Source organism: Mirounga leonina, unplaced genomic scaffold, assembly GCF_011800145.1.
Source record: "Mirounga leonina isolate KUSES-001 unplaced genomic scaffold, KU_Mleo_1.0 Mir_114, whole genome shotgun sequence".
Classification (NCBI taxonomy): Eukaryota; Metazoa; Chordata; class Mammalia; order Carnivora; family Phocidae; genus Mirounga; species Mirounga leonina.
Genome location: NW_023270265.1, coordinates 22944433 through 22955096, shown reverse-complemented (window position 1 = coordinate 22955096; position 10664 = coordinate 22944433). Strand labels below are relative to the sequence as shown.

At 45.5% G+C, this 10664-nt stretch overlaps 1 protein-coding gene across 1 annotated transcript; it reads left to right on the top strand.

Annotated features, from left to right (window-relative positions):
* Positions 1-704: 704 nt before the first annotated feature.
* On the top strand, positions 705-9174 carry OPALIN (oligodendrocytic myelin paranodal and inner loop protein). Its single transcript, XM_034987174.1, has 6 exons — positions 705-710; positions 2963-2998; positions 5152-5187; positions 6246-6365; positions 7715-7771; positions 8640-9174. The coding sequence occupies exons 1-6, from the start codon at positions 705-707 to the stop codon at positions 8814-8816; spliced, it is 432 nt and encodes a 143-aa protein (XP_034843065.1). The 3' UTR covers positions 8817-9174.
* The last annotated feature ends 1490 nt before the right edge of the window (positions 9175-10664 follow it).

Genomic DNA, 10664 nt, shown 5'->3' with positions numbered 1-10664 from the left:
GTCCCCACTCAAAATGTGAGAACAGAAAGGGGGTGAGGCTGAACTCCCCTCCAGGCAGCTCACTGACCAGGGAGTGTGTTCGCCGGGGGGCTACAGCCCGGCCTCCAACACCCCTCCCGCAGCCATCCTCTGTGTCGATGCTGTTGGTGTACTGATCCCACGGAGGCTGGGGCAGCGGGCCACGCGGGAGCCGGCAGCAGGGGAGGGTGCGGCCGGCCTCAGCCTGCGGATCCCATTGCTGCTAAAGAGCTGCTGGCCACAGAAGCCACCGAGCTCTCGAGCCAGCCGTGGGTTCTTTGCTGAGATGGAGGCGTAGCTGAGGAAGGAGCCTGGAAAGTCAGAGGGGAAAAAGAAAACAAAGAGGATGGGTGATGGGGCCATCCACAGTGGCCACGAAGCAGACACCACCTCCCTGAGGGGTGGGCAGGCGACTCGGCTACTCCCCTGACCATAAATGGCTTGGCTGCCATGGAGCCACCCCTTGCCCTGTCACCCTGGCTCTCCCAGCTGGATGCTCCTACAAATGTGATACATAGCCTACCACGCAAGCAAGAAAGGAGCTTGCCCAGGGTGGTGCTGGGAGAAGGTTCTTGGGAGGCTGTCAGACATGGTGAGTAGGCTAGCATGTTTTCTCACCCTAACCTTCCCTTCTCGCTCTAAAAAACAACTCCAGGCATTGAAAACTCACATCTCCTCATGCAAATATGACGGTACAGTTAGTACTAGGACTTCAAGGGGCTTGGGTGGTTTTTTTTAATTATTATCTTCCTGTATGCAAAATACTAATCATTAAAACAATTCTCATCTAATATTTGCTGATCTCATCTTTTATTTTAATATTAAGGTTTTGTGTTTAAAACCCCGCATACAACAAGGGCGCAAAGTAGATGTTTTGGCTAAATTCATTTCCCTGTTGAAGCAGTGGGTGGGATCCACGCCTTTATCCTCATTTGCTCAGTCTGCCTTCCGTTATGTGATCAGCAACATAGATACTCAGAAGTTGCATTGGAAACGTTCCGATTTTCTAACTGACTTGTGACCCATGTTTGGGTGTGACTCAATCAAATGAAGTTTGTTACGTTAGAAGAGACTTCTGGGGTTCCTTTATTAAAGAGATTATGAGAAGGAGTTGAATTCTGGCTTTGGACTTAGAAAGATCCGTGATCTAACCAGTCCCAGACCACTTACCAGCAACTGTCTTGCTCTCAGTCCCCACACCCACGACGTAGGGATGATACGGTCCCCTTGCGGGACCGTCATGCATGTGGTGTCTGACACACAGTGTCCCCTCAAGAACAGTGAGCAATTATCCTGTCTCTCCCTCCTTCTCCTCACAAATGGCAAGCTCATAATGAGGACCACTTGGCCACTGAGATCCTCATGTGCCTTTAGAGTTGTTATGCAGAAATTACAGAGGGCTTGGACTAGCAAGCAGTGCATTATAGCAAATTCAGTACTTGGAATATTGCGAATCTATGCATGCAGTTCCATCCAATAAGAACTTCCCAAGTGGCTTCCTTGTGCCTTGCTCCGTGCTGGCCAGGCCACGAAGAACATGACATCGTGTGACCCCCCTGCACTGCTACACACTCAGAGCATTTTACAGTTTGGATGTTGTTCCCTCTGGGCTTCTGGGCAAAGCGAGTTAACATCATCCCTGTTTTAAGCCTGGGAAAATAGATTTGCTGCGAGGAAATGGAGACCAGAGACTTCGAGTCACTTTTCCAAGGCCACACAGTTACTGGGTCTGGACTGGAACCAGATCAGGTGACTCCAAGCCCAGGGCTGCCTCACCCCACCCAGCGGCCTGTCTAAAGAACACGACCTCAGAGTCTCCCCAGCCAAACTGATGGGATGTTTTTCTGGCCACGAGGGCACTGGAGTGTTATTTCTACAAAATATGAATGTTTTTCTGAAATTGGCCAAAATCTTCGTCATCCAGATATTGATAAACAGCACACGCAATGGCCCACTTGCTGCTGCTCCCCCTCTTTTGCTGTCCCCCCAAAGGGAGCTTTGTCTTGGGCCTGCTGACATCAGTACCCAGTATTCACTGATGAGATAAGGCTCTGGGCAGCTGCGTCCCATACAGTGGCCACCACGTACCCTTGCAGCATCTGTGGGCTTGGTTGGTGTTAGCACAGAGGGCAGTGGTTGGGTCCCTTGAGTAAGAAGCCCCGGAGCCAAGGTGGCCCAGATATTCCTCTTGCTCTAATACTGTCCTAGAAGAGTGTTTATCTTGGTATCAGTAAAGAGCAGCCTGGACAGACTGGCCTCGGCTAGCCCAGACTGCAGGGACAGAAGATGGGGACAGGGAGGAGGAAGGAGCCGCGGGAGGCTCTGCACAGGCTAACAATTCGGTGCCCCACGGAGCTCACGCCCTTTCAATATTGACTCCATATTTGGGGGAGAGGTGAGGCTGGGTGCTGAGTGAGGGGAGGGTGCAGAGGGTTACCCTCTCCTCTGTTGTCCTGAGCAGCTCTGCCCGAGCCTGGAAGCTGTGTCTCAGACTCAGTACGCACAGAAGCCTTGTCCTTCTCACGCCCTCTCCCCCGGGGAGGGAGTTCAGAGCAGGTGTTCTTGTTGGAGCCTGCCCCTCGTGGCCCTTACTTCCTACCCCGAGCAGGAAGTACCAAGTACTTCTAAACTCACACCATTCCCTCCCTCAAAGGAGCTCTGGGGGAAAACAACTTTCAGTGCTTTGCTGTATTTCTAACACGGTCTTTGCTGCCCTCTGAGTTGGGGCCCATCAGGCAATCACTGGCTGGCCCCTTCATCAGGCCCTGGCTGGGCATCTGAGGAGGGGAGAGGGGCCGAGATTGGGAGCAGAGGTTGGGGTTTGACTGAGCCTGTGGAATCAGTGAATTTTTCTGTGACCCACCAGGCTGGGTGACAGTTGGTAGAGGGGTCAGGAGCCTGGCTGACCATTCTCAGAGCGTTAATGTTTCCTTCTCTCCATCAGAGTTTCTCACTGAACTTCACGCTGCCGGCCAACACGGTAAGTGCTGCAGGCCCCAGTCACCGGGCAAGTGGGGCAAATGGGCACACTTGCCTGGGGGTGGGGTGAGGAGGGGCGGGCAGAGCTCCTTCACGTGGACCTCATGCTGAGGGCCGAATCCCAGGTTTTCAAAGGCACTTATGAACAGTTGTGGTGTGGGGGGAGGGGCTGGGACAAAATTTTTCAATAATAAAAATTATAAATAAACATTTTGAAAGTAAAATAAAAAATCAATAATAAAAAAATAAATAAAATGCAATCTGAGCAGAAAAAAAAAAAGAAAAAAGAAAAAAAAATCAAAACACCTAAATTCCAATCAGGAGAAAACATTGGTGTCACTCCTTCTAGTCCTGTTTGACTTTACCTTTATTTTGACTTTACATATATTTTGATATGTGTTGTCTCTGTACCATTGTATTCTTACTCTACATATGATTTTATATAGATTTTATGATACATATTTTCCATCAGCCCTTATAACCACAACTGAGGATAGTCACGTGATATTATTTCTTTAATCTTTAATCTGTTAGCCACAATTAGGAATCATTTTGTGATAAAAATAGTTAGAGCTAAATCCTTGTCTGCATTTAAGGTGATTTCCTTAGTGTATGTTCTAGAAGGCGTTGCTGGGTCAACAAGAATGAACAGTGTATGGCTCTTGATTATGGCATTTAGTTCCAAGTTAGATGGAGATTGTCAGTTGCTGAAGGCATATAGTTTCAGTCCTTTGCTGATCTTCTGTCTTCTGCTCTCATGTTGTGTTAGAGATAACACAGCCAGGCCTGTTTTCTGACCCGTAGTGCGGCTATGATTGAGCCAAGCATTTTCCTGGCCGGGTTTTTTAGTGGGTTTGGTTGTGCCAAATTTTCCTGAGAAGCTACATTGTTATTCAAAGAGAATAAATGGAATCTGCCTGGTGAGAGGATGCAGACGCCAGTGATCATTGTTACTGTACCGCGGAGACATGGTCCTGGAGGGCAGCGGAAAGGGGCCACCTTGTGACTCACTGCCTGCCTCTGGCGCCCACTACTGGCCGCCCTGGATCTCTGTTCCTGGCCTCCCCGGGCACCCACTCTGCCCTCGGGTAGGGCCCTGCCTTCAGGATCTCCCTGTCTTGCTCTGCTCCCTGCTTCAGCCTCTGACTGTTGTCAGACTCCCCTAGCCCTCTCTGTACCTGTCAAAACCTTTTGATATGGCCCCTGCTGGAACATTCTCCCTGACTGCTTGAACTCAGCAGGTCTGTGGAGACCCCAGGTTCTGTCTTATCCTGGCTTGGCCTACCCTATGAGGGTAACTCAGAGAAGCTCGGGGCGGTGGAGGTGAGTGGGGCTGAGAGGGAAGCCCTTATGATGCTAGTCATCGCCTTTTGTAATACCTTCTCTGTTAATAGCCCATTTCTCTGAGAACCTTCCCTTCCTCTCTTTGGACCTGTGTAGGGCAACCAACCATCCCGGTTTGTCTGGGACTGTCTGGGTTTAGCAGTGCACGTCCTATATCCTGGGCAAGTTCTCTGGATGGTTGGTAACCCTATCTGGCAGTTACATTCTATTGCACAACCCTTCCTTTTTGGGGACACCTGGTGGCTTAGTCGGTGGAGCGGCCTGTTCTCGATTTCGGCTTCCGTCATGATCTCAGGGTCCTGAGATCGAGCCCTGGGTCAGACTCTACACTCAGCGGGGACCCTGCTTCAGGATTCTCTCTCTCCCTCTGCCCCTCCCCCTGCTCACTCACGTTCACTCTCTCTCTCTAAAATAAATAAACGAAACTTAGGAAAAAATAAATAAATAACCTTTCCCCTTTGGTGCAGATGACCGACTGGAATGCCAGTACCCTGGGAAGTAGGGGAGAGGTGAATACCTGGTTCATCAGAGCCTATCTGCAGGGGGGTTTGGAACCGGGGTACATATGCAAGTCGGTCTCTGCTAAGCCATACTGAAATGTCAAGGACAAAAACTGTATTGGCGTCCTGCATTTGGTCACGGAAGGCAGTGCAGCCCCGTGGTGAAGAGCATGGACCCTGGATCTACCACGTAGGGCATCTACCACTTAGGGCATTTTGGCATTATGGCTTAACCTTGGATGGGCTGTTTGTATAATGTGCACTGTGTGGTGGTGTTTTTTTTAAAGATGTATGTTCTTTTCCCACACAGACTTCCTCCCCAACTGCTACAAGTGGGAAAGAAGCAGTAAGTATATCACTACATTATGGAACCTTGGTTTGGTCGCTTATAAAATGGGGATAATAGTGCTCTAGCCATTTCCGACCTTAGTTTTGAGGAGTAAAGTTCAATACGTGAACTGTCACCAAACACAGAATCTGGCTCAATGATTATTCTTACAACCAACTCAGCTCAAAAATGAGGGAGAGCATGCAGGAATCACAGGCAATTTTCACAAAGTGTTAAGCAGAAAAAGCTAGACATAAAAGAGTACAAACTTTTCATGTCCATCTAGGTGATATTGGAAAACAAAAACAAAACTAATTTACAGTGACGGAGTTCAGGATAGTGGTTACACATGCCATTTCTGGAAGGGAGTATGGGGCAACTTCTGGGGTCCCGGCCATGTTTTGAGTCTTCATCTGGGTGCTGGTTAGCTGTGTGGGTTCCACATGTGAAAAGTCATCCAGCTATATATTTATGATTTATATACTTTCCTGTATGTATGTTATATATGAGAGTTGAGTGTTTATAGGGATTCTGCAGGTTATCTTTGATATTTCCAGGTAATCTACAAATCTGAAAATTTAGGTGGAGACAAGCATGGCCGTTTCCACTCAGATCAAAGCAAAATGGAAATTTGAAAATTAACTGCTTAATGCATATAGTGCAGGTAAATGTAAACATTCACACCAAAATGATGTGGGATATAAGTTTTTACTTTTTGCCAAACTGATAGGTTAAAATAGTATCTAATAGTTGCTATGAATTGTTTCTCAGCTTTTGCTATGTTGATGAGACATCTGTATTTCTGTTTGTAGGAATGGCCTATTCGTACCCTTTGCCCATTTTTCTTACTGGATTGTCACCCTTTTCCTATTGATTTAAACTATGTAAATTAAGTCCTATGACATGAATCATTTGTCATGTGCATTGCAAACATCTTTTCTGCAGTATTTTATTAACCTTTTAATTTTGTATATGACACTGAGAGGTTATGCAGTTTTTGTTTTGTTTTATTTTTAATCAACTGGACTTTCCCTTTATTCTTGGAGAACCTGACTCTGCCCTTCTCTGTATGGCAGGACTGTGGGCCCTCTCTTGGATTAGCAGCAGGCATCCCGTCCCTGGTGGCCACAGCCCTGCTGCTGGCTTTACTATTTATGCTGATCCGCCGAAGAAGAAGCAGCAATGAGTCCACCGAGGTGAGTAGCAAGCTCCTTTGGGTCTGGCCGTGTTGGCAGGAATCAGTATTTCAGTGAATTGGCTTTGGACTGAGGGTGTCAGGATCCAAATCTGTTTCTTGGGGACACAATGGTGGAAGTTTCCTGCTCCTCAATTTCTATCTCAGACTCATGATACTACACTCCAGGCAGAGCCGATCTGTCACCCAACCTTCACTCTAGGAAATCCGTGGCAACAAGGCTGGTATTTGGGGTGGCAGAAAGTAGTTGTGGAGAGGGACAGGTGTTGCCATGGCAAATGCACATCTGTACTGTGGATGTGTTCTAAAGTCAAGGACAAAAGGGCCCAAGCTTCAAAAGAGAGTGGGACAATCTCAGGAAAGGTAGGAGACAAACAAGTGCTGAGGGGTCTATGGTAGGGATAGGCCCACAAATATGTGGCTCTGTTTATCTTTGCCCTTTTTCTACATCAGAACACACATCAGTCACAAGAGAATCTACCAACCCCACCCCTCCAAATGCTGGATTGCTCTGGAGACCAGGCTCAGAATTCAAAGGCCACCCAGACAATATCCAAGAGATTTCTCTGGTTATAATACAACTGTGTTTTGTGGACTCCAGGCTCTAATTCCCTCCTCTATGAACAATTCTGGTTTTTCTCATACTGATAAGCATGAATGCGAGAAAGACAACCTAGGCTCTCCCCCTGGCCCTGCCACTTAATGATTTATGTGATCCTGAGCAAGTGACTTCACATTTTCTGTGCCTTGGCTAGTTCTTTCCAAAATAGGAGTCATAAACACTACCCTCCCTATTTTAGGAGGTTGTGAGGATGGACTGAGATCATGGTTGTAAAGATGTGTTGACAAGCTGTAAACTTTAAACATGTTAAGGTGTATTGTGGTTGGTGGTGGTGCTATTTATTTAATTCATAGTTCCTTAACCTTTGGGGCACTTTAAAAATCATCTAGGAGGCTACCAAAAATACCAATCACCAAAACCAATCAAATTAGTATCTCTGGATGATAGAGCTGTGGCATGCAGAATTTTAAATATATACTCAAGTAGAGAGGATAGTATAGTGAACCCAATTATCAAAATGTGGCCAATCTTGTTTGATCTCTACTCCTACCCACTTCTCCCCACTGTCCAATCCTGGATTATTTTCATTTACAATGGTATTTCTCATTTAAGGATTTTTTTGGGGGGGTAATTATTATCTGTTTGCTTACTTTGTTTTGTTTTTAAAGCTGTCTAGTGATTCTTATGTGCATGCAGATTTAAGAACTGCTGATTTTAATCATGATCATGGGCAAATGCTGTGACCCTTCATTTCTTCTTCATTTCTTAATTTATTTTTACCAACTTAGGAAAGTGAGAGACCATGTGAAATTTCAGAAATCGATGACAATCCCAAGATTGCTGAGGTAAGAACTCTTGGTTAAAATCACTGTATATCAATGGGGCCCCTGGGTAGCTCAGTTGGTTAAGTGCCTGACTCTTGATTTTGGCTCAGGTCAATATCAGGGTCATGAGATCGAGCCCCATGTCAGGCTCCATGCTCATCGGGGAGTCTGCCTGAGATTTTCTCTCTCCCTCTCCCCCTCCCCACTGTGCTCTCTGTCTCTCTGTCTCTCTCCCAATAAATAAATAGATCCTAACAGATTTTTTTTTTCATGGAACTCAATAAGATACTCCTAAAATCTATATGGAAGAAGGCAGAAAAATATTTAAAAAGTAGTAATGAACAGACAGAACAAACAGAAAACAAATGGGAAGATGGTACATTTCTAAATGAACCATACTTTATACATTATATTTAATGACTTCATTAAATACAAATGGTCTAAATACCCCAGTTAAGAGGCAGAGATATAAAAATAAAATTTTTTTTTTATCAGTTTGGATATAAAAACAAGATCCAGCTGTATACTGCCTGCAAAAACTCACTTTAAATATAAAGACACCAATAGATTAAGGTAAAAGGAATGAAAAAGGAATACCATGCTAACATTAAACAGAAGACAGTTGAGTGGCCAGAAAAAATCTGCCAGGGCATTAAACTTGGCAATTGTAGGCCTCCTCTCATTTGTTTTCTGTCTCTCAAGAATTACATCCTTCCTTCCCTGATGTCCAGCATCTTGATAACTATTGTTTTAAACGTGTTTTTTTTTTTTTTCTTTCTGACTTTTGGTTGTTTCAAGTGGGAGGGTAAATCTGGTTGTTGTTGCCCCATTTGGGCCAGAAGCAGAAGTCTTTGTTCTATTTTTTTAAAAACCTGTTTATTTTCTCAAGACTCCTAGGAGGTCACCCACACATGAGAAGAATCTGATGGGAGCAGAAGGAACCCACATATATGTGAAGACTGTAGCAGGAAGCAAGGAGCCCATGCATGACCCTCACCGTCCTACTGTCGAAATGGAGAGAAGGAGGGGATTGTGGTGGCTTATGCCCAGATTGAGCCTGGAATGATGCAGTTTGGTCAAGGAACAGATCTAGAGCTAGAACAGAGCTGAAAACCCAGGGATCTGTGCTCAGAGTGAGGAGAGATACTAAGCTGCTTCTTAACCAATCCAAATTTCCTTTGCAGATCTGGAAAACATTTGGGTTGGTTTGTCTCTGTAGGTGAAAGAGCTAAGGACTCATTCCAACATTCAGATCTTGTTGTTTAATAAGCAGTGAAGCACCAAGTGAGGTCCAGAAGGAGCCCTTTGATCCTAGTCTTGACCTATGCTTTTCTTTATGATTTTGGGAAAGGGGCTTGATTTCTGTGTGTCTTGTCTTATCATCTTTTTTCCACATCTCTTTTCTCAAAAAAACAAACAAAAACAAAACAAAACAAAAAAAACATCACACCTGGCTTCCATGGGAAGGTTGGCCAGGGCTAACATTGTGCAAGTTGGGATATAAATAAAACTTAAAGGGGATGTTTGAGGGAAAGCAATTTCTTATTTCTGAACATCTCAAGGAAGAAATCATGTGGAGTCATACGTTCCCTGACCACAGGGGTAGCACATAGATGGATCATTCACTGCTCCCATTTGTGTTTGTGATCAGAGAGTACCTAAGGAAGGGGATTCTACAATACACTCTGTGTGTGTGTGTGTGTGTGTGTGTGTGTGTGTAGGGTAAATACGGTAGAGTAGTGAAGGCAAGGGTTGTTCCAAGAGATTATTAGAAAAGAAGGCTATATCCATTTTGTGGGAGTGGAGGAAAAGGTCTCCACTGCACTCTCCAGGGAGAGAGAGTGAGAAGACTCAAAGTGGATGAACACAGGACCAGAGGGGTGGGCTAAGTAGCAATTTGCTTGCCATCTGAGGAAAGTCTGTGAACAGCATCAGCTGGCTCAGGTCAGGCCTTCACCAGGGCTTCTTTGAGGAGGCTTCCAGGAGTCCTGGTTCCCTCATGCAGGGAGGGCCACTGCTGGTGAACAAGCAGAGTCTCCTAGTGGGAGAACCTGGGTCCATAGCATCTCAGGATCCATTTACCAACTCCGCTTTGATAGGCCGTGGAGGCGTTTCTTTCTCACACAGGGCCTCTGATTGCTCAGAAACAAGTCCCCTCTTCTTCAAACAACTAAGAACAAGTTCTACAAACTCAATTACTGCCACCTGCCAACATGTACTTTCAAGGCTGCCTCCCTTACCCTGGGTGTCCTAAGATGAAAAGACCAAGAGAGAGCATCTCCCTGAGAGAGAAAGGGCCACTAAGATCCAGAGAGAGACTCAGAGTTAGAAAACAGGGGAGATATTCCTTTGGCATTTAGGAAATTGTACTTCTGAGTGAAAGCAGTGGGAATACATCCTGTGTGTGGCCTTGTGCTGGGACGCCTAGAGAACAGCTCCATGATGACAGAGAAGCAGACTATGACCTGAGCAGAGTGGGTCTAGAGTTAGTATGCCATCCCCCAAAAGCTCCAAAAGGGACCTAGAACCCCCTCCAGAATCTCTGATCTTCTAGTTAAATCTGTTTCTCTCCTCAAGATAAGTCTTCAACTCTTCGTTTTCATTTTGTTACATTTTTGTTTAGAATATTTTTATAGTATTTGAGTGAAAAAGAAGACTCCACCATCTCTTGTTTCCTCCTATTTTTATTGCAAATGTACAGTATCTCAGCTACACTGTGGGAAAAGTGGGCTTTGATGAGCTTCCCCGAAGCCACCAATTTCAACATCATTTCTATGGAAAAATGCATTGTGAATTCTAAGCAACGGTCATATAAATGGCCTACTAGAGCATAACCAATTACCAGGTGTGGCCTTATCAAGTTTCCAAAACTATTCCTAAAGGCAATCTGCATTTCAATAAGGCTTAAAGAATC